At 50.4% G+C, this 26,395-nt stretch overlaps 6 protein-coding genes across 12 annotated transcripts; 2 read left to right on the top strand and 4 right to left on the bottom strand.

Annotated features, from left to right (window-relative positions):
- Positions 1-7,804: 7,804 nt before the first annotated feature.
- PV06_04328 (uncharacterized protein) lies at positions 7,805-10,582 on the bottom strand. The gene has a single exon (XM_016405211.1). It carries the CDS (start codon positions 10,464-10,466, stop codon positions 8,739-8,741), a length of 1,728 nt encoding a protein of 575 aa, XP_016263417.1. The 5' UTR covers positions 10,467-10,582; the 3' UTR covers positions 7,805-8,738.
- An 866-nt stretch (positions 10,583-11,448) lies between these two features.
- Positions 11,449-13,933, bottom strand: PV06_04327. Of its 2 annotated transcripts, none has more exons than XM_016405210.1 (2): positions 12,199-13,933; positions 11,449-12,131 (listed from the first exon to the last, which is right to left on the bottom strand). In XM_016405210.1, the coding sequence occupies exons 1-2, from the start codon at positions 13,484-13,486 to the stop codon at positions 12,124-12,126; spliced, it is 1,296 nt and encodes a 431-aa protein (XP_016263416.1). In that variant the 5' UTR covers positions 13,487-13,933; the 3' UTR covers positions 11,449-12,123. The 2 variants fall into 2 exon arrangements, with proteins under 2 accessions (XP_016263416.1, XP_016263415.1); XM_016405209.1 differs by having other exon boundaries at positions 11,449-13,611; positions 13,661-13,933.
- Positions 13,934-14,759: 826 nt separating this feature from the next.
- PV06_04326 lies at positions 14,760-19,141 on the bottom strand. Of its 3 annotated transcripts, XM_016405206.1 has the most exons (5): positions 18,599-19,141; positions 18,489-18,541; positions 18,005-18,427; positions 17,691-17,913; positions 14,760-17,628 (listed from the first exon to the last, which is right to left on the bottom strand). In XM_016405206.1, exons 1-5 carry the CDS (start codon positions 18,885-18,887, stop codon positions 14,969-14,971), a joined length of 3,648 nt encoding a protein of 1,215 aa, XP_016263412.1. In that variant the 5' UTR covers positions 18,888-19,141; the 3' UTR covers positions 14,760-14,968. The 3 variants fall into 3 exon arrangements, with proteins under 3 accessions (XP_016263412.1, XP_016263413.1, XP_016263414.1); XM_016405207.1 differs by having other exon boundaries at positions 18,005-18,541; XM_016405208.1 differs by having other exon boundaries at positions 17,691-18,427.
- Positions 19,142-19,464: 323 nt separating this feature from the next.
- On the top strand, positions 19,465-22,633 carry PV06_04325. 3 transcript variants are annotated; one of them, XM_016405204.1, is made up of 7 exons: positions 19,465-20,091; positions 20,142-20,527; positions 20,590-21,057; positions 21,109-21,421; positions 21,469-21,561; positions 21,622-22,086; positions 22,145-22,633. In XM_016405204.1, the coding sequence occupies exons 1-7, from the start codon at positions 19,566-19,568 to the stop codon at positions 22,267-22,269; spliced, it is 2,376 nt and encodes a 791-aa protein (XP_016263410.1). In that variant the 5' UTR covers positions 19,465-19,565; the 3' UTR covers positions 22,270-22,633. The 3 variants fall into 3 exon arrangements, with proteins under 3 accessions (XP_016263410.1, XP_016263409.1, XP_016263411.1); XM_016405203.1 differs by having other exon boundaries at positions 20,590-21,421; XM_016405205.1 differs by having other exon boundaries at positions 19,465-20,527.
- A 37-nt stretch (positions 22,634-22,670) lies between these two features.
- Positions 22,671-24,289, bottom strand: PV06_04324 (uncharacterized protein). The gene has a single exon (XM_016405202.1). It carries the CDS (start codon positions 24,095-24,097, stop codon positions 23,024-23,026), a length of 1,074 nt encoding a protein of 357 aa, XP_016263408.1. The 5' UTR covers positions 24,098-24,289; the 3' UTR covers positions 22,671-23,023.
- A 355-nt stretch (positions 24,290-24,644) lies between these two features.
- Positions 24,645-26,383, top strand: PV06_04323. 2 transcript variants are annotated; one of them, XM_016405200.1, is made up of 3 exons: positions 24,645-25,012; positions 25,094-25,297; positions 25,366-26,383. In XM_016405200.1, exons 1-3 carry the CDS (start codon positions 24,889-24,891, stop codon positions 25,791-25,793), a joined length of 756 nt encoding a protein of 251 aa, XP_016263406.1. In that variant the 5' UTR covers positions 24,645-24,888; the 3' UTR covers positions 25,794-26,383. The 2 variants fall into 2 exon arrangements, with proteins under 2 accessions (XP_016263406.1, XP_016263407.1); XM_016405201.1 differs by having other exon boundaries at positions 24,645-25,297.
- Positions 26,384-26,395: the final 12 nt, after the last annotated feature.

Below are 26,395 nucleotides of genomic sequence, written 5' to 3'. Positions count from 1 at the left end.
GACAGTGACCGTCGGTCTTAAAGGCCGTGAGGGGCATCAATCGTCGTTGAATACGAGGCAATAAAGGTTATTTATCCCTTATCGATAAGCGCGTCAAGCCATCCATGGGGTTGTGGATGAAGCGACGCCATTGGCTGTAAAGAAATCGTAGTACAGATAGAGATCCGCCTCATATCCATGAATAGACCACGACAGTGGTCCGCTGCTCATCTCGGACTGTCAGATGAGATTGCGAACCATCTGGATAGGTCATGCTTCGACACCCAAGGTGTGAAAGCGCGACTTCTGATCAAGCGTAGCCCACTTGCACCGTCGGTGGGGCCTTGACAAGTGCGCGTCAGGTTACGAAGAAGAATATCCTCCTCTAGGCATTATAAAGCACTCTGGGTGCTTTGCCACCATTGATCGGATCCGGCTACAGGGCCGGAGCTGATCATATCATCAAGATGCTGAAGGCTAACGCATAAAAGCTTCTGAACAACAGGGTACACTGGTGTTCTGACATATAGGCTGCGAATGTCCGCGCAGATTATTTCTCTCGAATGTGTTGACTTGCCACTGGCCACAATTGGAATCCCTCAGCATTTATTGTCGCTCTGAATGACATGGCAATAATGGTACAAAATTTCGGCCTCATCCGCACAGGGACTGGAAAGGCAGAACTGAAGCAGATTCCAGTGCCAATGCTACAGCCTGACTATGTCCTGGTTCGCACCATAGCTGTGGCATTGAATCCAACAGATTGGACCACATTGGACGCCAAGGGCCTGAATGGGTCGCTTGTAGGATGTGATTACATGGGCATCGTCGAGGAGGTTGGCCAGGCCGTCAAAAAGAACTTCAAGAAGGGCGATCGCATCGCTGGGCCTGGACACGGTGGTGAGAGACTCCAGATAGGATCCAAGTCCCGTCAATTCGCAGCCATCTGACCGGGTTGGCTAGGCAATGATGCCAATTTCGAAACTGGCACGTTCGCTCGTTATATCGCCGTGAAAGGAGACTTACAGATGCTCGTCCCCGATGGCGTAAATCCTGAAGCCGCCGCCTCGATAGGCTCCGGAGTCGGTACAGTAGGATACGGTCTGTACAAGGTGATAGGTCTACCGTGGCCAGATCTTGCTCTTGGTGAAGCTAGTGGGGGTGAGGACAAGTTCATCTTCATATATGGTGGCAGCACGGCAACTGGAACGATCGCCATCCAGTTTGCAAAACTGTGAGTTTTACCCACGAGGCTTAAAATGCCAATCTGTCAACGAACTCGAAAAACTTACAGTGAGATCCTTCCTAGGTCGGGCTTCAAGGTAATTACAACGTGTTCGCCGATGAACTTCGGCCTTGTGAAAGATCGCGGTGCAGATCTAGTCCTAGACTATGTTAGTCAACTCCTCTGCCCATCCCTTAATGATTGCTTGTGAATTAACAGAGCCCAGCATATGCCCGGTGTCGGGGAACAAATCCATGAAGCCACAGGTGGGAAGCTCACGGAGATATTTGACACTGTTGCGGTAGAGATGTCTGCTCAGATCTGCGCCGATGCTTTTGGTGAAGATGGAGGGATATACTGCAATTTACTCGGCATAGATTGTCCTCGCAAGGATGTCACGTCGATCTTCTTCCTCGGGTACAGTCTAAGTGGGGAGTCGTATATATTCGAAGGGGATCACTACAAGGCCCAACCTGAAGACTTCGAGTTTGGTGCACGGTTTTATAGGGTGGCTGAGAAGCTGTGGCACGAAGGGAAGATCAGAGCACATCCGGAGCGTGTTGGCCCTGGAGGTCTCATTGGCGTGCTCGATGGTTTGCAGGAAATGCGGGAGGGCAGATACAGCGGCGAGAAGCTGGTGTATCGAATCGATGAGACCAGCTGGCCATTGTAGACTCTCATTGATCATCGTTAGATTGAAGTGAATCTTAGGTTGATGAGAAGGTAGAAAGAGTGTGAGTCGCGAATACTGTAAGTCGTCTCGCTGTCAGAGCGGCGCCGTACTCGTACTCGTATTGGAGCTGTCAAACCTCCGTGGGTTCTGGTTTGCATTGTATCGCGCACACAAGAGTCAACATGAAACATCGGTCAAGATCAGACCCGAATGACAATTTTGGCCATGACTGATTCGGGCGTCTTCTCTTCTACAGTATGAACCAAGTTCGGATGGTGACGGCGCATAGGTCTCGAGTGCCTGAGGAAGATTCGGCTAAATGGTTAAACAGTTTTTCCCACCAGGATTGTCGCTTGACCAATCCTTTTCCTGCTCCTCCTCAGTACCTAAGGAATCCGGACATGGTCCAGCTCGGCGAAACTTACTGACGCAGTCATTGGTTCGGAAGACGAAGATCCAACGAGATGAAGATCAAAATAGTGGTGATGTGGTGGGCAATGGAAGCGTTGGAGGGATGAAGATGCGCTCTCTTGAGCTGCGTTGTAAAAGGGAGTCTAGTCCTTCATCCTCGCCCTCAGCTCTCATAAGAAGCACCTTGGTACAATCGCCCAGGCCGTCTCTGAGAGAGAGTACGACATTTGAGCGGACTCACAGTCTGACGACGACAACACAATGGACAAGGTATGTCCTTCACCCGGCAGCATTCGCCAGAGTCATGAATATTCATGTTCATTGCAATTTTCTAGTTCAACTTGGAAGGCCAGACGGCGGTGATATCAGGGGCAGCTCGTGGCCTTGGTCTCGCCTTCGCCGAAGTCCTCGCATCAGCAAGGTGCAATATCGCCGTGTTGGACATCCTACCCGAACCATCACCGACATTATTCGGGTTGCAGTCAAGACACAATGTCAAAGTCAAGTACTATAGCATTGACATCACGGTCCGCGACCAGGTCACTCGTACAGTCTCGCAGATCGTCCAAGACTTTGGTGGCGTCGACATCAACGTCAACGCCGCCGGCGTTGTGACTGATGAACCCTTCCTGACCACCTCTGACAAAAACCTCCAGCGGACCTTTGCGGTCAACGTCAACGGATCCTTCCTCGTGGCGCAAGCCTGCGCAAATGCCATGGTCGAACGTTACAAGTCGCAACACGGCGACGCACCTGCAAAGGACGCGACGACCGGAAGTGTCGTCTTCGTCGCCAGTATCGCCACCTACATCGCCAGCACCGCACAGCAGATCTCATGCTACACGGCGTCCAAAGCTGCCATCAAGGGACTCGTGAAACCGGTGGCGATGGAGCTGTCCCGTTACGGAATCCGAGTTAACAGTCTCAGCCCCGGCTACACGATGACGGACATGATGAGGAGCTTGCAGTCCGAACAACCGAGTCTGGTCGAGCAGTTTCAGAAGGAGACCATGTTTGGGAGGATTGGGTTGCCGGAAGAATTGAAAGGTGCCATGCTGTGGCTATGCTCCTCCAAGGCTAGCGGTTGGTATACGGGTCAGGATTTGCTGCTTGATGGTGGTGCGACTTCTTGGAAACATCCTGCAGTTTTGTCCTGAATGATTCATAGGAGAGGCGTTTCGCCCGTCGAGGTGAATTAGGGAATAGCAAACAAACTAGACAATCTATATCTTTGCGCTACGAGCGTATGAAAAGCCATGCTGAATCCTCCGTGCGGGACTGGGCTCGTGGTATGCCAATCGCCTGAGTTTTAGTCACGGCGATTTATGCCCCCAGATCTCGCGTGGCAGACTAGAACTCCTACTTGTACCTGTAGGCCTCCATGGGTCTCCCACATAATGCGTTTGTATTATCGAGAGGGCATGTCATCCCCAGCATACTTGGTTCTATCTACCGTTTCGACAGGTCTAGAATCTGGGCAGTGGGCAGGCTAAACGGCTAAAAGGCGAAATTGAGAGCACGCGGACCAGAGCGGTGTTTCGTTCCAACAAATGGTTCCCCATCTGCTAGTGGAGCCTAACAGTCTGTCTCTCTGGGGAGCCCATAGTCGAGGGTTGCGAGTACTCCGTACCACGTTTCATAGTATTTGGGTGGCTCTCCGGGTCATTGAGCCGCAGTTGTTTTGTGGGCTGGCAGCAGCAAACCATCACCACCACTCAACGCTGATTGTCAATGTTTTGCAGATAAATGTCCAACGGTGGAGATGATCGATGTGGAATGGGCGGAAGAAGCTAGCAGCATCCCTGTGACATATCTGCCTTGTCCTTTCTGTCTTGAACGCCGGTGATATAGATCTTCTTCCCTATCACAACAGAGGACCCTTTCCACATCTCCAAGCCCTGCATTTGTGCGCCGAGTATGGAGGCAAAAACCACATGCCGGTGGGCGGCGCTGTCCCTATCCAACATCGCCTCAGTCTTCCTTCCAGATCTGCTCGGTCGTGAAGATGCACAATATGAACACAAGCTGGTGGCGGTCAGTACCACGGGGTCAAATGAGCGCGCCCAGAAATGGTTCGAGGACAACAAGATCCCAAATTCCCAAGACATCATTGTCTACAACTCATGGCAGACCATGTTGGAGCAAGGCGACTTTGACATCGTTTACGTGTCGACGCCTCACCCGTTGCATTACGAAGAAGTGATGAAAGCCCTCGAGTGTAAAAGAAACATTTTGGTCGAGAAACCGGCAACCATGAATGCTGCGCAATACCGACAATGCACCGAACTTGCGAACCAGCAGGGGTGCGTGCTCATGGAAGCCATGTGGACACGCTACCTGCCTGCGACGAGGTACCTCCGGGAGGAGCTCTTGCCGAAGATTGGCAAAGTGAGGAGGGTGTATTCGGATTTCTCTTTCCCCATCGTCGGACCCGACCTCCAAGATACATCTCGGTTTCTGGACAAGGCTGCTGGCGGCGGTGCTCTCCTAGACCAGGGAGTCTATGCACTGACTTGGGCGGATATTGCGCTGAACGGGGTAGAGGTCGGAGAGACAAAAGTGGCGCACTCCAGTTCCTGGAGCGTTCCCGAGAGGCCTGGCGACGTCGACGACATCAACACCGTGGTTCTTACGACGAAAGACAAGGGTGCCACCGCCATCGTCACGACCAGTATGACCATTCCCGGTTCGAGCAAGCCTCCGTTCTACGTTCGCCTCGGTGCTCAGAAAGCGGCTCCTTCTGTTAGGATTGAAGCAACCGAAGCGTCAGTGGCCATTCCATTCCCGCCAATTCGGCCGGAGGAGCTGCATGTGCAATGGTACGGATATGCTCACTTGAATGAGGATGGCACGGAAAAGAATGAGATCGTCAAGAAACCGGTCAGCGGCTGGGGGATATGGTATCAGGCGGACATCATCGCGGCGGCGGTATTCAACAAACAGCCGGGTGTGATAGGGGCCCAGGAGAGTTTGAGGGTGTTGGGATGGATGGATGAGGCTAGAACGCTGGCAGGGATAACGTATGACGAGAAGCTGGAGCAAGTATAGGGATGATGGACGTCTTCGAGAGTAAATGAGTAACTTATATGGTTTGACTCATGACGTGAGTTCTGGAATTGTCGAATTGCACGGCAGTTCTCAAAGATGCAGGACATTGGGAATTATAGAGTATATATTTCTTGTTCTCTCAGTAAAGTGGTGGCCTTACGTCTGTGACCGACCAAAAGCAGTGGAAAGGCACACTTCCATCCCTCCGGGCACTTTGTGGTTGAAGAACATGTCGTAACTCTGGGAGACGTCCTCGAAATTGTCTGGAGGGGAAGAAGAAGGTTTTAGTCAACGGTAGGCCATGGAAAAGATACGGCGGTTGGGCGTGAGGTCTACAGTCCGGTTTTTCAGACTTACCTTCGTGCGTAAAGATGAATGAAGGGTCATATTTGTGTTGGACGACTAGGTCGAGAAGGAATGGGAAATACTAGAAAGATCAGATACAGAAAATAATTAGTACCATATGCTTTTTGTAAAGGCAGTGGGTGCTTTTCTTCTCTTTCCATCTTTCTTCTCGGTGCTGCCATATCCCGACAGCAGAGGGGGGACTTGTGGCATTGGACATATCTCACTCACCTTTTCCGCATATAGTTGCCCTCCACGCAGCGTGATGGCTTTTTCCATCAACATTCCAATGGGGAAATTGTTGGTTGAGTAGAAGAAATCGCCAATCAGGGCGACATTACCTCCCTTACGCGTGGCCTTGATCACCGCGCTGGCCGTATCAGAGCCGTCGCCCTCGATGCCCAGTGCTCTCATGGTGGCGTGGGCGGCCGAGTTTGTGCTCCTGAACCCGCTCGCTTCGATACCACGCTCCAAGCCGTGCGGCTCGACGGATAGGATATAGTCTGCGGGATCGGCGTGGTCGTTCACATTTACAGGAATCATGCCGAATGACCTTGCTATTTCAAGCCGTTGCGCGTCCTTGTCGACGGCGTAGACCTTGCTGGCTCCGCGCAGCTTCGCCAAACGCTGGATCGAAAGACCGACAGCACCGCAGCCCCACACGCCGACGACGTCGCCTTCTCCCACTTCTGTCAGCTCACAGCCGTGCCACGCGGTGGGTGTGACGTCCGCGAGAGACACCGGTTTTTTGGCGTCCACATTCGCCGGAGCCTTGACACAGGTGAGGTCCGCGTTGGGGACGCGGCAGTACTCGGCCTGGTCGCCAGGATATCTTCCCGTGATCTTGGAATAGCCAAAGATGCCCGACAGGCGATGCCCGTACATCTGCTCCAACTCCCCAGACGGGTTGGTCCGGTCGCAGAGGGAAAACTCTTTGTGCCCGCAATAAAAACACTCCCCACAGGCGATAACCGGCAAGATGATGACACGATCCCCTACCTTCAAGTCCTTGACTTCGGGTCCGACTTCCTCGACGATACCGATGGCCTCGTGGCCCATGATTAACCCCTTTTCCATCACCTTGTTCAGATCGCCATTGTACATGTGCAAGATCCGAGCCACATATGGTGCAGTGGGTGATGTGCACGATCGCATCCTTGGGTGCGGTAATCATGGGCTTGGGTACTTCACCCAGTTCGATCGACCTTGTGCCAGTCCAGAGAGCTGCCTTCATCTTCTCACTGGGATGGGACTTGTAAGCCGTAGTATACACTGGCCTGTACATAGAAGACTCAACATTAGATTTTGATGATTTCGTACCCGGGCAGCTTCGAGGACAGGACACACTTACTTTGGTACTTCTGCCATTGTGTGTAGTCTAGTGCTGATGTCAATTCGAATGTTGATGGATGGGCCTCAGGTAATTTTGCTAACTAAGACTAGCTAGGGTGAAGCTTTTGTAGTATTCTCTTCGGGGATATGTTTTCAACGATGAATATGATCAATCTTTTACGGCCTGCGGTCTTCTTCGACTGACCACGCGAATTTATACCCAGCGGAAACGTTCCCCTCCGGAAGACCATTGTCGAAATCTGACTTTCATTGCATCACGGCTGCTAGTCTGGTCGGATAATGTTACAGTATTTCCGGGGGAGATAGTGGTCTTGGGCTTCTCACATTTGAATCAATGCCAGTGTGTGACTGGCGTGCCCAAGTTAACGAAGTTGACTGTTGATCTGGCCGACGCTCAAGCTGGTCACTGGTCACTGGAAAGTGTGGTCATGATTACACATACCAAGAACTTTGTCTAATAAGCATTCTCCTGACGTTAGACGGCCAAGGGCCTCCCATGCGGAGTAATCCGCCAAAACGGTCTTTACAAACGGAGGCCTAATCCTAGGCCTCAAGACGCTCTTTTACTACCCCAGTTTAGCACCCATTCCTCTTCCTATTCTATCCGATGAGGCGCTCGCTGTTGAGGCAATCTCCAGGGCCTCATTCTCTAGGCCTATACATGTTATCGTCCCGGGAGTTGATGCGGCAACGAGGACGGCCTCAACCGGAGGAAGAATTACGCTCCTTTTTGCTATATAATAGATAGAAAACCGCCTCATAGTCATCGAGGTCAGACTCGACAATACATCATATTGGACCCCTGGCTATTCTATTACCTAGAAGATTACGTACCGCCTGACAACTTGTCTGAATCCAGAGAGGATAACTTATCTGGAGGGCGTCTCTAAAATCATTGCAAGGCCATTGCTTGCCTGCTCTCCCGCTGCGGGATTTGCTTGGACAAACCACTCGACTTCAAAGTCGTGCTTACAAGTTGGGAGCGAAACCAGACACTCGTACTCAGGCCAAAGGAAATCAGTCGTCTCATCGAGCTATAGATCTTGCTGCTTATCGAGAAGTCCACGGGGTTGTGGTTATCTCTACCATGGATGGAGTGCCATGAAGGCATAAAGGTCAACGTCCGCCGCCATTGCGAGGTGCAATAGTTGTGCCAAAACGATGACGATTGGCGATGCGCGTATGGATGGTTCACAGGTAGTACAGGGAATACTTTTCGGCAATCTGCCAGTTTTTCAGGTCGCCCAACTGCAATCATAGCCTGAGCCAAGTGCGTGCTGTGACGCCGCTAGATTTGGCACCATGAAGATCTTTCTTTTGTCAAGGTCTCTGTCGATAGATAAGGAGGGAACATTGGACCAACAAACAATATCACACATGATGGTTGAAATGCAACGAGCGTTCCGGTGAGCGTGGAAGAGGGATCATTATTCGCGCCCAGCGAGTCACCAGGAGTCGTTAGGACCTGAGAGATGAGAGTGATCATGCTGATTTCCAGGCCAAGAAATCCATGTCATCCGACCAGCATGATTCTTTAATGTCACTGCTTCTCAATGTCCACTTCCCATCGATGTCCCCATACATACCTCGAGCCGTGGCAACTTGTTGAATGACTTATCAGACGGTTGACATGGCGGCAGAGTAGCCCTCTTGCCTCATCCTACGTATCCAAGGAAAAGCCACCTACATATTCTTTCGATGCTCTCACCATACATGACCCTTGACCTGCTTGACATTCCTTGTATCGATGTTTCTCCACATGAGGATGCCAAGAAGCCCGATCACCCACAGACCCACACTGGTAGCCACCAAAACTTCCTGCGTATCGCTGTACGCGTGCTGGATGGCGAGGCGGGTGGGAGAGCCCACGGGATAGCTCAACTGCGTGTCGATAGAGCCGTAGATGACGGTCAGATCCTGGAGTTGGTCGGCAGGGAGGTACGCCGCCAGTCTCTTCGGAAGCATGTTCTGCCAGATCGCTGCTGCGACGGTAGACCCGATCGCGCCTCCAATGCTGCTGAATATACCTAGGACAGCAAGACAAACGGCGACAAATTCATGCGAAGCAGCTGCCAACATGGCAATCTCATCGGTAATCTCCACGATACCCTGGCCGACGGCAATAAAGACTAGGCACATGACGATGTAGCCAACCTGGCCATCCGGCTGACGGAAGTAGATCAACAAACCCTGGCCTAGGATCAGGAATGGAAGGGCAACAAAAAGGGATATAGACTTGAAGTGGCCAGTTCGGTGGATAAAGTAGCCGGCCAGTATAGCTATAACAATGCCAACAATGGTGATTGTTTGATTGACATAGCTAGCGTGTGTGACATCTTGATCTTTCACCACCATCAGAAATGACCCAAGATAGCTGGACCACAAAGAATAGGTGCAGAAGAGAGCGGCGGTAAGTAGACATGCGCCTAAAACGGTCCGGTCCAGAAGAAGTGAGTATGGGATAAATGTGAAGGTCGCAAAAAACCTCTCCCATAGAACAAAGGCGATGAGGAGGGCCACGCCGACGGCCAACATACTGATAACCAAGGCCGACCCCCAGCCCTTGGATTGAATGGTGTAAAGATTGAAGGGTAGAAGAAACAGAGCCACGCCGGCGGAACAGAGTAGGAGCCCTATGGCGTCGAACTGAATGAAGTAGTAAACGATAGACTGAATCTTAGTCCGTCCACTCTCGTGTTTTGGAACAATTCCCATTTTTTTGGCTTTGGAATAATTCCTCAGTAATAAGAAAAGCAGCGGGAGTGTTATGACAGGGACAAGGATGGTGAACATTCCATAGCACCAACGCCAGCCAGGTCCGTCGAGAAATCCCTGAGAGATAGGGCCAGCCAACCAAGTAGTGATGAAAACCCCGGAGTTGACGAGGGCCTGCATCAGACCTCGATTCTTGAGTTTAGAGGTGTCTGCAACGAAGACAGATAGAAAGTACTGAAGACCGTTATTGCCGACTGTATAAAAGACCATTGCAGCGGCGTAAGTCTCGACTGTATTGCAGGCAGCCATCATGACCAGGCCAATAATGTCGAGGGCAACACATAATAGATATCCCTGGGGACGGCCAAAGACATCGAGAATTTTGGCGATGGTCAGGTTGGTGACGCCTCCGATAACACTGCTTAGGATGGTGACCGTGGGAGTGAGGGAGTGCAGCGCGAACGACGATGTCACAAACGGTAACAGCGAGCCGTTGACGCCGCTGAGGGTCGTCGCGACGAAATAGATGAACCAGAGCATCACGTATGCGATGATGAGATTCGTCCTGTCCCAAGCCATGGCCGTGGCCTCGATGCTCTGCACACCTGCCTGAGCATCGGCGTCGGGAGCCTCGTGTGGCATCGGCGGAGCCGGTGAGTCTAGCACTTTTTCAGTGCCGGTCGGCAGTTGGGTTTCCATCGGTTCTTCCGGAGCCATTGTGAAGATTGGTCAACGAGGCAGGGCGTAATCTATCAAAGAAGGGTGGTCGCGTCAGAGAGGAAGGGAGGGAGCCAAGGAGGGAAGGAGTTGGAGAGGTTTTGAGAAGATCCTTCTGCAGCAATAAGACGAATATCTACGGAGTAGGCAAACCATTCGTCGGGTTTGATATATCACCAGAGTAGCCAGAGTCGCATCGGTAGCTTAGACGGCATAACCTGCGCATGGTAGCCACCCGACCCAGCACCATCGGACATTTAGTCAACTACAAACATGCTCACAAGTGGCCAAAAGAGATGAAGGTGCTTGTTGACGATAGCATCCATGTGCCAGGGTCCCGCTAGGGTCGGACCACACCACCCAGGCGGTAGTGATCACACCCTCGGGTGGGCTGAACGGGACAAATGTCGCGTATCGGTCATTCCGACCGGTCTGTCTCTGATGCGAGAAACCATACTTCCCTGCGCTCTCCTGTAGATCGATGGGCCACTACTTCATCCTACAGTGCATGATAAAGGGCAAGCAACAGACCTTGGTCGGGAGGGAAAGCTTGTTTGTGCACCATCAACGGCCGAAAGGGTTTTGACTTCAGATTCTCTAGAGTCATAACGTAGAATAACATGAGCAAGTTTCCATTTCCCCTAAGAGAAGCAATATGAGCAAGTTTCCGAATTCCTTGGGGGTACAGGGATGGCGCTGAGGGTTCTTTGGCCTAATGTACGGAGTATGTTAACAGACAGCGCAGGCGGTTATCATTTGCCGTGTTCTTCTGATCTGACTAGACCGTGCAAGACAGTACAGCAATTTTCCTTGTGCTCGCGTGTTGCCGTCCTCGTTTGCAGTACTTTTACGTTCCCGATTTCGATTGGCTAGCGTTTGCCCCTCTGGGAAGCGGCCCTAGTCCTCTGATTGAACCCTGATTACTCCGTATGTGGCGGAAAAGCAAATTGCCTGTGAATTTGACGGAATGGCATAGAGTAGACTGGCTATGGTTTGACTGTGTACAGTAACGCACTCAGCCATAAGTGCCTACCCAATCGGGTTTAGCACCAAGACTTGGGCACTGCCTGCTCCTCGCACACTTACTCGCGCAGCCTATCCCTATACCTGTCTGATTTGGTAGTGGTTTTAATCAATAGAACCTCATGATTTGAGATTCTGATGGATTGACTACTTGCCAGACTCCCCACCTCTCATGAAGCAAATGGTGCAAATGATACATGAGGGGAGAATTCAACACTTGGTGAATGAGATCAAAGCCAACGTTACCGACTCTGAGCTTGACCGTGTCAGAAATGGACTTGGTCGGAGCGTTCTACTGGTCTAGATAGCACCCTCGTGCAAAGCCGACCGTCGGAGCACCATTCACTTGACGGCCACTGGCATCTGAGTTTAGCGTCAAGTCGGGCTCCAGAGACAATTTCTCATACTTCCTTGAGTTCAACGCCCTCCTCGGATATTTCGGGCCCTTTGTCTTTTTGGTCGTCTTTGGCGTTCTCAGGGTCTTGTGTTGTTCCAGCATCTTTACCTTTGTGCCCTTTTTGCTTTATACTTTTCCAGTCAACTCCAAGAGTTCCAATGGTCGCAACGCACAACAGGACCAGGGCGACCAAGAATGGTCGAGACAGTGCATCATTGTAGGCAATCCTGATTTCCTCTAGTTGACTATTGTCTTTCGTCAGGCTTGTTATCTCTGTCGCTCCTGTGTTGACGACTTGAACTGGGTCGATACCTGCAATATTCTGCACCTTTGATGCAAGTCTTTCCGTGAAGATATTCTGAGCCACACTGACAAAAACCGCGCCGCCACAATTTTCACTGAAGCAAAGAAGTGCTATGCTGCTAGGAATGTCAACGTTCTTCGCAGCAGCCTGGACAGCCACTACCGCCTGCTGAATTCCAAGCCCGACGCCAATGCCATAGAGAACCTGATATCCTATCAACTTGCTCGTCGACGTATCGATGTCCCATGTATAGATTAGTCCCGCCCCGGCTGTTCCGAGCGTGATTGGAGCGAACATGAACGGATTATAATATCCAATCTTGCTGCATGCCCAGCCACCCGTCATGATGCTGAGAATGAGGCTGATCATGAACGGTAGAAGATCAATTCCAGACTTCTCTGCAGAAGCCCTGTGGATTGCCTGGAACCAGATAGGAATGAAATATGCCATGACGAAAAACGAGGAGCTGACGCAAAGAGTGTAGAGGGTAGCACAGGCAGTGTGGCGAGAGGCCACTACCTTCTTGTTCAAAGTCGCATTGTCGCCCATGAAAGGTTGGACTATCCCAAACCCGAGAAGGAGAATCCCAAACATCAGCAAGAGCGCGATTATTCGACCATCACTCCATTTGTACGTTGTCCCTCCCCACTGCAGCGCAAGCAAGAGACATATTATAGACGGTGGAAACAAGATCGTGCCAATGGGGTCGAACCTGAGAACATACTCTTGCCAGGATTTCGGCTTTTTTGGCGTTGGCTTCGGAGGATGGAGGCAAATTGCCACAATGACGATGGTGAGGCCACCGAGTGGCAGATTGATATAAAAACACCATCTCCAAGATGCACGGTCCGTTAGGATACCTCCCAACAACGGTCCAGCAATGCTAGCCACGCCGTATACAGCAGTGACCAGCCCTATGAATAGACCTCGTCGGGCTAGAGGAACAACCGTCGACAGAGTGGTGAGTGATCCGGTGAAGACTCCCGAAGCACCGAACCCAGAAATGGCTCGGCCGGCAATAAGCGCAGCAGAAGTAGGCGCGACTGCTGAGACCAAGGATCCAACTTCGAACAGCATGATGCAGGCCATGAATAACCACTTCATGTTCAAGAAGCTATAAAGTCTTCCAAAAAACAGCTGGAATGCCGCAACAAACAATAGGTAAGCAGAAGCGTACCATCCTACATCCGACAAGGATTTGAAATCATCCGTGATCCTAGGTATGGCTGTGGCAATGACTGTATTGTCAATGGCAATACAAAAGTTCGTCAGTTGAAGGCTGATGACAATCAACATTAATTTCACTCCAGTTGCATATGCACTCTCGTCGTCACTGCCAGCTTTTGAATCTTTGCCTTGATACTCGCTGTCCGAAATATTAGTTCCACCTTTGATGACAGATTTGTTCCTGTCGGCTGATTCTGTGATTTACTCAGCTTTTGTCTCTAACGAATCTCGTTGGTGGCAGACCCTCATCCTGGGTGGAAGCTTTCGAAGGATTGCTTTGTCCATCGAGGTGATTTAAGGACGTGTCCTTTGACGTTTCGTTGACAGACATAACGAGCTTTGAAATCAGAAGTCTTATTGCATGGAAAGAATGATTAACAGAGGGTATTCCGAATGGTGTTTTGCGACCTTGGGGATCTGAATTCCTTTGTTCGACGAACTCTCCCCTCCAGGACTATGTGTAGCAAGAGGAAATTGAGACAATTACACGCGTCTACATAACATGGACACGCCTGCTGCAACTGTCTGATGACTTCGAACCCGAGGCACCGATCCTGGTAAGTATCTGAGAAAACTGAACAATGTGGTCGGGATAATACGGTGGCCGCCAACCAAACATCGGCTGTAGAATAAACAACGCCGATGTTACATTGTATATGACAGTGATGTGTCCGCTATCTCGATTGCCGATTTTGTATCGCGGAGGCTAAACTTTATCGTACTCCAGTGCAGAAGGATGACCTATCTGCTGTCTATAGCTCTGAATTTCTATCTACAGTGAATGGAAACTTGCTCATATTCCACTACACTGCAGAGGACCGGGCCTACCTGCAGGCTGTATCAAGACAAAATGAACTCGCTCATGCTCCACGCTCTCGAACATCGTGGTCAGATTTCTGTACGCCAGGGGCTATAGCGGGAGGAATGTTACATCTCCGAGGTATATTGAACGAAAGCCTGCTCATATTCCACTATAATGCAGTAGACCGGGGTCTGGTTACAGGGTTTATGTTGAACTTTACGGGGAATGAAAACTTGCTCATTCTCCATGCTGCCGAACGTGCTCAGATTCTTTGCACACCAAAGGCCGGGATGAAAGGAATGTTGCATCTACAGTGAATGAAAACTTGCTTATGTTCCACCATAATGCAATAGACGGGACCTAGTTGCAGGCCCTATCTTGAGAACCTGCAGGAATTGAAAACTTGCTCAGGTTCCACGCTGTCGGGCATCGTGCCCAGCTATTCTGCACATTGGGAATTGGGGCAGAAGCGATCCTCTTGATAGACAAAGTGAGCACATGCAATGACTCAAGGACATGTTTGGCCAGCTCCGTCTACAGTATACGAGTGCAGTATTTACCTTATGAGGTTTGGTTCGAAAAGTGGGGATCATTGCAGAGTACGGAGTACATCATCTGTCTTAGCACCGCCCCAAGTGGAGCTATACGGAGTACAATACCCTTGAGATAATATACTTGTAGCCAAGCACTAGTCCGCACGATAACTCTCCACCAATAGCACTGGTGGATGGACTCTCAACTACATCAGTTTACCATCCTGTTCCTGGCCTGATGTCCAGAAGCCTGGCATACTTAGTGAAGTGTTCATCAACCTGCAGCATCTTCAGCTCTTCCGGTAAGGTGCCCACTTCAAGCTCGACACCGCCGTCTGCTCTCAAGGGGTGGATGAGTGAAAATCTAAAACGCCGATGCCCACGCTCAATCTGTGGCCAGACAGCTTCCGGCCTGCCCCCAGCGAAGATGCCCTCGCCAAAAGAGGAGAGATTGTCTTCGGGTTGCCACAAGATCATGTTGGAAATCATCTCGTTCATGTGCTCCAGACCCATGTTCGCAGTCGCCGGCTTGGTATAATCCGTCATCGATCGCAAGAGAGTGAAGGCATCATGAACCAAGGCAGTGTTGACTCGGGCTATTGTTCTGCGGATCAGAGAGGCAACCGTGGCCAGGCTGGTGTCTGGCGAACACAGATCTTCAATAGGCATCATTGTCCGACTCATAATGAGTAAGCTGCCCATGTAAGACGAAGGCAATCGTGAGGAGAAGTACAGCCTGCCGTCGATGGGTATCTCCAAAATGGACATTTCATCCGGCCCAAAACTTTGGCCTCGGACTTCTTTGGCCACCAGATATCGTGCCCTGATGGCTGTGCGCCATAGAAATGCCTGGACGATGTCGCTGGTCGATACGCTCTTGCTCCTGACATCTGGGTGCGAGCTCACATCGTGTTTGAGCTTTTGCAGATTCTCGCGGGAGATCAAAAAGAACGTACTGGCCAAAGAACGGTCTGAAGGCGCCGCGGGCCATCTAGGCTGGCGTCGATAGACCGGTCTTGGAAAGTCCAGAGAGAGCTCTTTAGAGCTTGTCTTGATCTTGCGGTCGCGGGCTTGAACCACCTCATCCGGTGGAAAGAATGGCAAGAAGTCCCACACAACCGGGTCAACTTCGTGAGTGGCTTTGGAGTACCCCTCGCTCTGGTAGAGAATTTCGGGCAGACTGTGATTGAAACTCTCTGGGTCATACCAATCACATGTTGATGAAGAATCTCCTTGCACGTACCTGCAGCACTCGGCCCAGACCTTGAGTGCTATCAAGGCGCCTAAACCATCAAAGCAAGTGTGTATGAAGTTTGTTGCTAGAATGCATCCGCCTTCAACGAAGTTCGCATGAGCGACCAGGAGGTCGGCGGGCATATCTGGGAAGGGATAGCAATCAAGAACGGTTCTGTCTGCAAAGAGAGAACGTGAGAAACCGCTGTCTCGCATCTCTTGGAAAGAAGGAAGAATGTGCTTCATATCCTTGTAGAGGAGCTGTCTGGGATTAGAAGTAGCTGCCATTGAACGAGGGGGGATTGTGATGGAGTATTCGCCTTTCCTGTAGCCGAACTCGTGTTCGGGAGCGTGCATCATTTTTCCATCAAGCTCTGGGATGATTTGGAATGCACGGCATAAACCATCTTGGAGACCTTTGAAGGCATCTTGAGCGCCGGTACCCGGAGGCAAGGCGAAGAAGAAGGTGAAACCCATATAGTGGTTTGGATTCACTGCATCGAATGGATTCATTTTGAAGCCTATCCGCCGCTTGTGTTCCTGTATTGCTCTCAGAAGACCATGTTCCTTGGTCGAATCATTTGTCGGCTGCTGAATTGTGCTTCCACTTGGGCGGTCGACTTCTCCATTTGTAAGTTCATTGGTCGGAAAATCTGTCTTGTCTTTCGTTTCCTGTTGTATTAGTGTTGCGAGGAATGCCGAAAACTTTGAAAGCGTTGGATTTCCATATAGATGTCTAGCAGCAAGTTTTTCTTTCAAACCGGTAGCTGCTCGAATGACTCTTATAGAGTGATATACCAGAAGAGAATCCAGCCCCATGTCGAAGACATTTTCGTCCGGTGATGCAGCTTGGACTTCGGGGATTATCGAAGACAATACTTTCCGAACCGAATCAAGAATGGTTTCCTCTGAAGTTGCGTCTATTTTGTAGACATCGAATTCTTCGTTGAGTGCTCCTTCATCTCTTGTGGCGTAAAAGCGATCAATGAATTCTGCATAGAGTTCCAAAGTGGCTCGGCGCTTGATCGTTGACTTGTCCGTACGAATGAAGGGCTTGTTTGGCTCTGCAAAAGCAATATAGTCTCGTTGGAGCCTGACCTTTTGGAAACCAGAATGATTCGCCCGTTCCACGATTTCCCAAATGCTATCAAACAACTCATTGTTCCGCGTTGAAGGATCTTTGAGTTGGATCAGCAAACCTGCCTGCGGTTTGCCCATCCCAATGACTAGGCAGCCATCAACTGCAGGATGTGTTGTGATCAATGCTTCTGTGTCTAATGGAGCGATCTTGTATCCGTTGGACAAAACCACTGCGTCATCACTCCTTCCTTTGTAGGCATATAAGTATGGCTTGGAGGGATGTCGTATATAGAGGTCTTTGAGGTTCACAGACTCTTGGTCGGGGAAAGTATAGAATACGCCTTGGAATAAGTCCCATTGAGATTTTCGGTGCACCCAGTGCTCATAAATACCCGGTTCGATTTCCTTGAATTCGAAGCCTGCGAGAGGATGAAAGGCAAACCAATGCCAGTCTTCTCTCTCTGGCCAAAGATTGCCCATGAACAAGCCTTCAGTAGTTCCGGTCAGGTTCATGACTCTTACGACGTCGTTGACTTTTTTGACGATAGCCGCACTGACAGGACCTGAAATCATGCCGAAGTGAGTTTAATGAGCAATATGATAAGTGGATTTGCGTATTGCTTACCACCGGATACACAAATGAACTTAGAAGAGGCGAACTTTGCCAAAAGCTCTGAAGTTTCGCCTAGTTCATCGGCCAAGGATGGAATCATATGCCAGATGTCGATTTTTGCGTGATCCACAAGATTTTCCATGAGCGCCATGTTGGGCAAAGCTTCAGGCGGACCCAAGATGCAATGTAGCTTGAAGAATGCAGGCACGACAATGTCCATCAGCATGCCAGCACCCTGATGTTTCGAAAGAATCAGCATTCATCTTTGATTTGAGTTCTGCCAGCCCAGGCTGGAGCAAGGTGAATGGTAGGGAGGAGTAACTAACATGACTCATTGGAAATGACGAGTAGATCGTATCTCCTTCATTCCAATTATCAGTCCACGGGGCCAGTCCATGATCCCCCTCCGTCGGAGGAAGCAAGCGTACAGCGTCCAAAGTACCAATCAGCCCATGTGTCCAGGAGATCGGTTTTGGAATCCCCGTGGTGCCAGACGTATGTGTGATACAAAATGGCTCATCTACGGCTTCTTCAAAGGTCTTCTGGAACGGAAATGGCTCAGCAGTTTCAGCATCGAGAAGCTCTTCCAATCCAGGTAATTGAAGTATCACCATGGGCTTTGACGATGTGAATCCCTCGACCAAAGGGAGCGCTGGTTGTTCCCACGGCTTAACCCAAACATCGCATTTGGCTGCATTGAGAACTGCTGAAGCACCTTCAACATTGTTTTTGGGCGATAGAAACAAGGCCTAGATTAAGGGAATCTGAGCTGGCTCCTCTACAATGAAGTCGTGGTACTGAGAAACTCACTGCGCAGTTAGCCTTGATGGCGCCATAGATCAGAAGAATATGCCGGAGATCATCTTCGCTCGTGTTAGTATGCAGGAGGCTTTTCTCACAAGGTCTTGTTTCTAACTTACGAGGGCCAATATAACCTATTGTCAAGATCCTCTTGTTGGTTTTGCCACGACTTTCATCAGTGCCTTCGTTGTGAGATTGCCTTTGTTCTCTGGTTTGATTATAGAGCCACCAAGCGGTCTTGTCAACCGCTTTTGCAAACAGACAAGCAGTAATGGTCCGGAAATGCGGAGCATCATTTCGAAATGATGCCAAAGAGTATACTATTCGATCAGGTTCAGTAAGAGCCAGGCCATCCAAGATCTGAGGAAGCAGCCTTTTGCCGTATTTTGGGTGCTTTTCACTAGCCATTGCAGTTGATGGATGTGGAAATACCGGTTGCCTTGATCTCTTGAGTTCCAAAGAGCAAATGGAAAGAGGTCGAAGATCGACAATGTGATGATGGGCTCTGTCGACAACTTATGGAATCACACTTTCAGAACCAGGCAATGTGCACTCCCCTAGCTTGGATCAGCTTCTAACCATGCTCCGAGGTCCGTCTTCCGGTTGCTGCTCATTCCACTTCGCAACTCTGCTGCCGTCCCTGAGGTCATGCGAGAGGCCACGTCTCCCATGCTTCTAATCTGGATCAGGGGAGAGGATCATTCCGCTCGCTGCATATTTAGTGTAACGCAAAGCATATCCCTTGGCTTTGAGACTAATTTAGAATTAAAAGGATACGGATTATGATGTGGGTCGCTTCTTATGCAATGTAACATCCTTGATGTATGTACCCTGTAAGAGCCGGTGCACAATGAGCATGTTTCTGCCTGGTGTGGGTCTGCTCGGGTCCTCAGACCCTTTTAACTGGAATCGACAGGTGTGGTCTGTCTGTGGCCGCAGCACGTGCTATACGCACCAGGTCCTGCCCTACATTTCACTGGGAGAAATCATCACCAGCAATCTTGTTGTGCTCTCAAATTATCAGTTGGACGACTGCAGAGGATCAAATCTCTTGAACCTTCAAATTGCTCTTCATATCATCAAAATATGGCTTTTACTGCGGATACTGATTTGATGACGAACAGCCATGTGCTAAGCAATGGATGCCCTCCCATTTCCGGTCAGAATGTAACCCCTAATGCCTCTGTCGAAAGTCTGGTGCCATTCAACATCATACCGCAGAATACCGGGAGCATGGTAAACACGATCTCGAGCACACTAACTTCTGATGAAGAGGATGTCTCGATTACCGTCATCTCCACCGATATCTTGGAAGTCATCTTCGACTACGCGTTGAACAAATTTGACAACTGTCGAGATCGGCTTGAGGCTGGGAGACCCAAGTTTATATCGGTTCTCAACAAGTTTGTCGAAGCAGGAGTCCGCATCGATATGTGTCTTCCAGCATTCCCCTTCAAATCGGCGAACAAAGTCTACAAGGCTCTCGGTTTCCTGCCCGACAAGGCCGAGGAGATCGCCTTGGCCAGGTTGCACAACATGTGTAGGCGCATTGAGGACATATATGCACCGGGGGCTCATGTTGTCATTATTTCGGATGGGCTTGTCTACAACGGTTCGTCCCATGATACTTTGCCATTGAAACTCGTTAATGTGGAGCTATAGATCTGCTAGGCATTTCGGATAGAGACACTTGGCATTATGGACAAGCTCTTCGAGAAATGGCCGTCGAAAAGGGATTCACCAATATCGGATTCTCTAGATTGAGAGACTTTGTGGATTTCAAATTACCGGACTCCTTGGACGAGATTTCCTACGTCGCTAACGCTACTAATTTCCGTCGTTTCATTCTCAACAAATTTGGGAAAGAAGGCCTGGACGTAGATCAGCTAATTGCTGATGACGAAGATACCCGACTGACTTATCAAGGTTACCGAAGGTTCTTGATGTCAGACTTGCGACACATTTACACACTTGGGGGAACGCGGACCAGCAATACATACAAAAGGGAGACGAAGTATTTGGCCAAGCAAATGCTTGTTCGAGGCTACGTAGGTATAACAAAGTAAGAGACCTTAAGGCCCAAGTTTCTAACACTTGCCTTCGGGAATAGGCTTTTGCGGGCGCGATCAAACAGAACTTCCCAAATCATCTACGACTTTCAATTCATCAGTCTACCGGAGAGCACAAAGTCTCCATGAGTTTGCTGAACACCAAAACGGGGTTCACGACACCTTGGCACTGCAGTGTCGCGCTGATGGCTGATGGAGAATGGATGAGTGCGCCAATGGGAGACTTCAAGGAGAATCCTAGAATGAAAGTCGTTGAAGAAAAAGGCCGTCCAAGTTACTTTCGAGAAATGACAGACGAGGAATTCTTAGAAGAGCCAAATCGGGCAGACGAGGCCGCCATAGTGCAATTTGAAGATCCGACCGTCAGCGAAAATTATGAGCAGGAGAGAAACGAAAACTTTGTCCACTGGGAGGATCTGACTTATGATGTCAAGAGTGGCGGCAAGAGAAAAAGACTTCTAGATCAAGTCGATGGGTGGCTGAGGGGCGGAACGTTGACGGCATTGATGGTAGGTGCCTTGTCCTTCTCTCTACTTTTACTGATCAATTCGGTCCTTCAGGGCGTCAGTGGAGCTGGTAAAACCATTCTGCTAGATATCTTGGCCAATCGTTCGACTTCTGGGGCCGCCCATGGCGATATTCTGGTAAATGGCCAGCCTCGAAATATTGCCTCCAAGAACATGGCCGGTGTTGTATATCAGTCTGATTTACAGTTCCCTGGCGCGACCGTCAGAGAGGCATTGATCTTCAGTGCCATACTGAGGCAACCCAAAACGACCCCATACGTCGAGAAGATTGCCTATGCTGAGGAAGTAGTTCACCTCATCGGGATGGAAGCACTTGCCGATACAGCCATAGGAACAGGTGGAGAAGGTGTGTGCTTCGGTCGCTTACATTACCGCGTGCTGATCATGTTGCAGTTTTGAATAGCGAACAAAGAAAACGACTGGCGATTGGAATCGAGCTTGCTGCCAAACCTACCACCTTGATCCTGCTCGATCAACCGCTTTCGGGTCAGTGACATCAGCGTCAGTTGTAGAACGAGATTGCTGACTTGAAATGCTCCGTCCTAGGACTGGACTGTCAGGCTGCCCTATCTATATGCGCGCTCCTGCGTAAGCTTGCACAGAAAGGCTTGGCTATCCTTTGTACCATCAGCCAACCGTCTGTACGGCTTCTGCAGTCTTTCGATCGACTGATTCTGCTGGCAAAGGGAGGGAAACAGCTATATTTTGGCAAAATAGGTGTCTCCTGCAAGACGGTGATCAGCTACTTCGAACAAAATGGGGCCAGACAACGCAATGCAGAGGAGAACCCTGTAGAATGGGTGTTTGAGGTCACCGGCTCCAATGCCGATTCTGACAGTCCACAAGACTGGTCAGAGACTTGGAACAACTCTCCCGAGCGAAAGGCTGTCAGAAAGAAACTTCTTCAGCTGAAGGAAAAGTTTGCGGGCCAGCTGGAATCGGTCAATGATCCCAGTGCCTCAGATATAATTCAGCAAGCAGTAGCTCAACTTGACGTGAGGGACCTCCAGCGTGAGTCCGGATAACTCTTCTTTATCTTCGATCCTCAGCATGGCTAACTCGAGCCTAGGCACTTACTATAAATATCTTTTCTTGGAAAAGATGCAGCTCCCTCTGGATTATCTCAAACCAGATATCTACGGGCAATTGCTTGCAGACTCTGCAGCTATACACCGCCCACTATATCCTCTCTGAAGATCAAACGAGGCTCAATCATCAATTCGCCCTCGAAGTACTGTTGTCTCTGGTATTCTCTTTTGGTTACGCTGCTGTTGTTATGGATGAGGACGAGCTAAGGAGAACGGCCTTTGAGTCTCGTTCTTTACGCATCCCACTCTAGAAGTGACACGAATTCAGCCATTATTGATAGATTTCGACATTCATCTAAATCGTTCTGTTCCTGCCCAGAGACTGCTGCAGTTTACAAACGCTAATGTTCATATGACCCTGCCGACTCTGGGACATGAAGTGAGGCAAACTAAAGCAAAACATGGTAGCATTATCATCGCGAGCTTACCGAGAGCTAAATACTGTGGAAACCCTAATGAATCAATTCTATTCGCACTCTCTACTTACCACTAAAACTAGAAGTATTGGTGACTATCAGGGTCTCACAACAGGAGTCTCATTGACGGGAATAACTAACACGAGGAACTAGAACTAGAAAGAGGAGGGCGGCGCGAGCAAATGTGCGAGCGCAGGCAGTGCCTCATCTGCTGTGGCAGCTGTGGCATTTTGATTTGTCGAATATACACAGGGATAGCGAGGCTGAGGCTTGATAGTCACTGGGATTCGACCTCAGGATTTTCGGGGCTCAGGTATTGGACCTGTCATCTACGACCAAGAAACAGAGATGATTCCCTGGCTCCGTGTTGGCAGCAGGTCGCCATGTAGATGTAGCTGGAATAGACCCGTTTCATTTGTCATCGACCTTCCCCGATACTCAAACTCACATCCCTTTGGAGACAGGCTCAGACCTCGTCATCATTCTCCGGAACCAACTGATTTTTGCTGCCTTGGCTGACTGGACGAGCAGGTGGTTGGACCCATCGACCATCTCGAAGACATGGAAAGCTCCCGGCCAGACATGGAGCTCGCAGCTGGATCCACACCACCACATGCTCGCGGCGAATTGGACTGCTTGATCGCGGAGGACCTCGCACTCGCCAACGTCAACGTAGGTCGGTGGTAGATTGGAATAATCTTCGGCTCGAGCTGGTGCTTGGTACGGTGTAACTCGGTCAGTCCCGCGGATACCTGGAAGCACGAGATCCCAGCACGCGCGGACCCATTTCGTATTGGTCGGGTTCCCGTATTCATATTGTCGATCCGACAAGGTTTCGCACCGATCGTCGACTTGAGGTGCGTACAACATCAGACCCTTGATGGGGACGGAGGGGGATTTTCTGTCCCTGGCCATGAGACATACCGCTGTTGCCACTATCCCGCCTCCGGACACGCCAAAAAGCACGATCCTTGCCGGGTCTACTCCCAGGCCTGCGGCGTTCTCAGAGATCCAAACGAGCCCGGTGTAACAATCTTCGCTCGCGCTTGGCTGGGGGGATTCTGGTGAAAGACGATACTCGACAGACACGACGACGGCGTCAACGCCGTCAAGCAGGTCCATGATTGGCATCAGGCCGGTGAACCGGTCTCCGCTGACCAGGCCACCTCCATGCATATGAAACAGAGCCGGCCGTGGTGCTATTGCGGATTGCTTTGGTGAGAAAACGGAAAGAATGACTGTGTTGTTGTCAGGTCCAGGGATTGAATGCTCTTCATGCAGCAGATGCGGCATGTCCCTGAGGATTGTGTTCGCGTCACAGGCCGCGTTTTCCGAATCGCCCCCAGGGGATTGATGATCGTCTCTTGAGCCTCCGCGCATGAAATCCAGATCGAATTCCTCAGGCACGGCGGCGGCATCAAGTAGTTGCACAAGATCCGGGTCGTACACCAGGCGAGGGATTGTGATTCTTGAATCCAGCTTTGCGGCCCGTGCGAATGGGAAAGGATACCGTGACATGGCGAGAGATGTGACCGGAAGTTCTGGTCGATGGTGGACGAAGGTGACACTGCAACAGCTGGGTTGGTATCTGTCTACAAAATTCGAGCGAGAAGTCGTCTCGGAGTAAACCAAGTAAGATTACGATAGTCGATTGCCTCCGCGGGTGCGGTGCAACCTCGCAACATTTCATTCAATCTGCCTGCCGTGGCGACCAACACCGACTCAGACTACTGCAGTTGAGGAATTTCGAGGAATCTCTCCAATACTCTCACCGCTTACAGACATGTGAGACGTCGGGATCGCGGGCTGATGAGGTGAAAACCTGATGTGGAGTGTGGAGTGTGATTGATTGGCTTCTGCTCGCCGATCCTCATTTTAGTATTCCAGGCCACATACGAACAAAGGTGCCTAGTCGTTGGAATTGTGCTCACTGCTGAGCAAGTTATTAGTCCCCGGTCCAGGGCACGCAGCCTGGCGCCGCTGACCTCGACGCGGTGGAGCGGCACAGTTGAGTCCAGCAAGACTCGAAAAGCGATGGCTACTGAACAACGATTCTAAAAAGAAAAAAGACGCAGTCAACCGCCAAACTCCGCAGTTTCACTCAATCATGCGACTTGGCCGGACGAGCATCTACAATCCATTCACCCAAGGTTTCCACCCACGCAAAGTTCTCTTCAAGGGGAGCTCCCCTGGACGGCCGAGGTGTCCCGCTCCTACACCGAGAGATTCCAGAAAAGCACCACAAACGAGTCAACGTCGATATATCTCTTGGGGCTTCGTTTGCGGACCGTCGTGGCATTCCCATCAGCATGGAGGATGTTCCCGTCCTGGGCTCTTCTCAAGCCCTTTCATCACCACCTAAACTGCCACGCAGTACTCCCCTTCCACCCACGAGATATGGCGTCGTTGTCTTCCCTGGATTCCAGGCACTTGGTAGGTTGAGAGATTGATCTGTTGGGATCCCAACGAGGATGTGACGCTGTTGCTTGCCCTCTGACCCTCGAGCTGCACCAGAGGTCTTCGGGCCCCTTAGTACCTTGAACGTCCTCTCTCGAGACTACAGCATGGAGCTTGCTGTGATGGCCGAGTCATTGACGCCAGTGTCCACAAACCCAGAACAACCAAGTACCTTTGTGTCGTCTTCATTCGGACAGGAGATTGTTCCGACCCACACCTTTACAAATCCACCCGAAGTTGAAGTGCTGATCATTCCTGGAGGTCAGTATGCAAGATGAAGGAGCATTCCTTTTGCGCTGTTGACGATGACACTGACGAAGTTCTCCCAGGATATGGGACTCGCAATAAAGAGAAAATGGCTCCTGTCGAATCGTACATTCGATCCGTATTCTTTGATCTGAAGTACGCGATCACCATCTGCACAGGGTCTGCTGTTCTCGCAGGCATGGGCCTCCTGGACCATCGGCGAGCGACGACCAACAAATGTACTTGGTCCTTGGTAACACCGCTCGGGCCAAAGGTCAACTGGGTACGAAAGGCCCGATGGGTTGTTGACGACACCCCCGGAGTCACGCCAGTGTGGAGTTCTTCGGGGGTCTCTGCCGGCATTGATGTCACGTTTGCCTTCATCCAGACATTGTATGGTGCAGGGACAGCAGAGTCGGTTGCAAATGTCATGGAATATGACAGACATTTGGATGATAAATGGGATCCATTTGCTGGCGTTTGGGGGGTTTCCACGGGAGATCTTGATTGAAGAACAACATTGAACTACCCCAGCGACTCAGGCTATTATCATTGATCCTATTCTCAATGTTGGAATCAGTATGGATCTTGCGACGGGTTGTGGGCTCTTGACTATACCTCCTTCAGTCAATATGGCGGGTACTGTATTATGAACCAACGTCGCCGTCTAGATTTTGTATGTCGAGCAGAAGCTGAGGGGTTTGGGGCTCTTTTGTCTCGAAGTCTTTTTCGTTCTCACGTCAAGGCGCACTTTTCGGCGATCCTTCGCGACGCCTCGAGCACTTGACACTGCAGGCACTTCACCAGTAGTCGTGCTGCGCCACGCCGAGGTCTCCTTGGGGTGCGCCCCGCTGGGCATCTGTGAAGAGAGAAGGATTGAAGCGTGACTGGCCATTGCCTGTGGGGACTGCAGGTTGTTGACCGCTATGGAGCAGCTTCATAGTACTATACAAGCAGAGGACCACCCGATGTTAAGTTATATTCTACAACCAAGATGGCCATCGCAACGTGGTCCAAACAAGAGCCCTGAAAAAGCCTTTCAGGGGAGGTGACACTTGGAAGGGGTAGAACAATTGTTAAAGATTGTGGAGTCTCAGTGAGCTTGCTACTCGC

The sequence above is a fragment of the Exophiala oligosperma genome, assembly GCF_000835515.1.
Source record: "Exophiala oligosperma strain CBS 72588 unplaced genomic scaffold supercont1.4, whole genome shotgun sequence".
Taxonomy (NCBI): domain Eukaryota; kingdom Fungi; phylum Ascomycota; class Eurotiomycetes; order Chaetothyriales; family Herpotrichiellaceae; genus Exophiala; species Exophiala oligosperma.
Note: the sequence above shows the minus strand (reverse complement) of the source record. Positions and strands in the feature narration are given on the sequence as shown.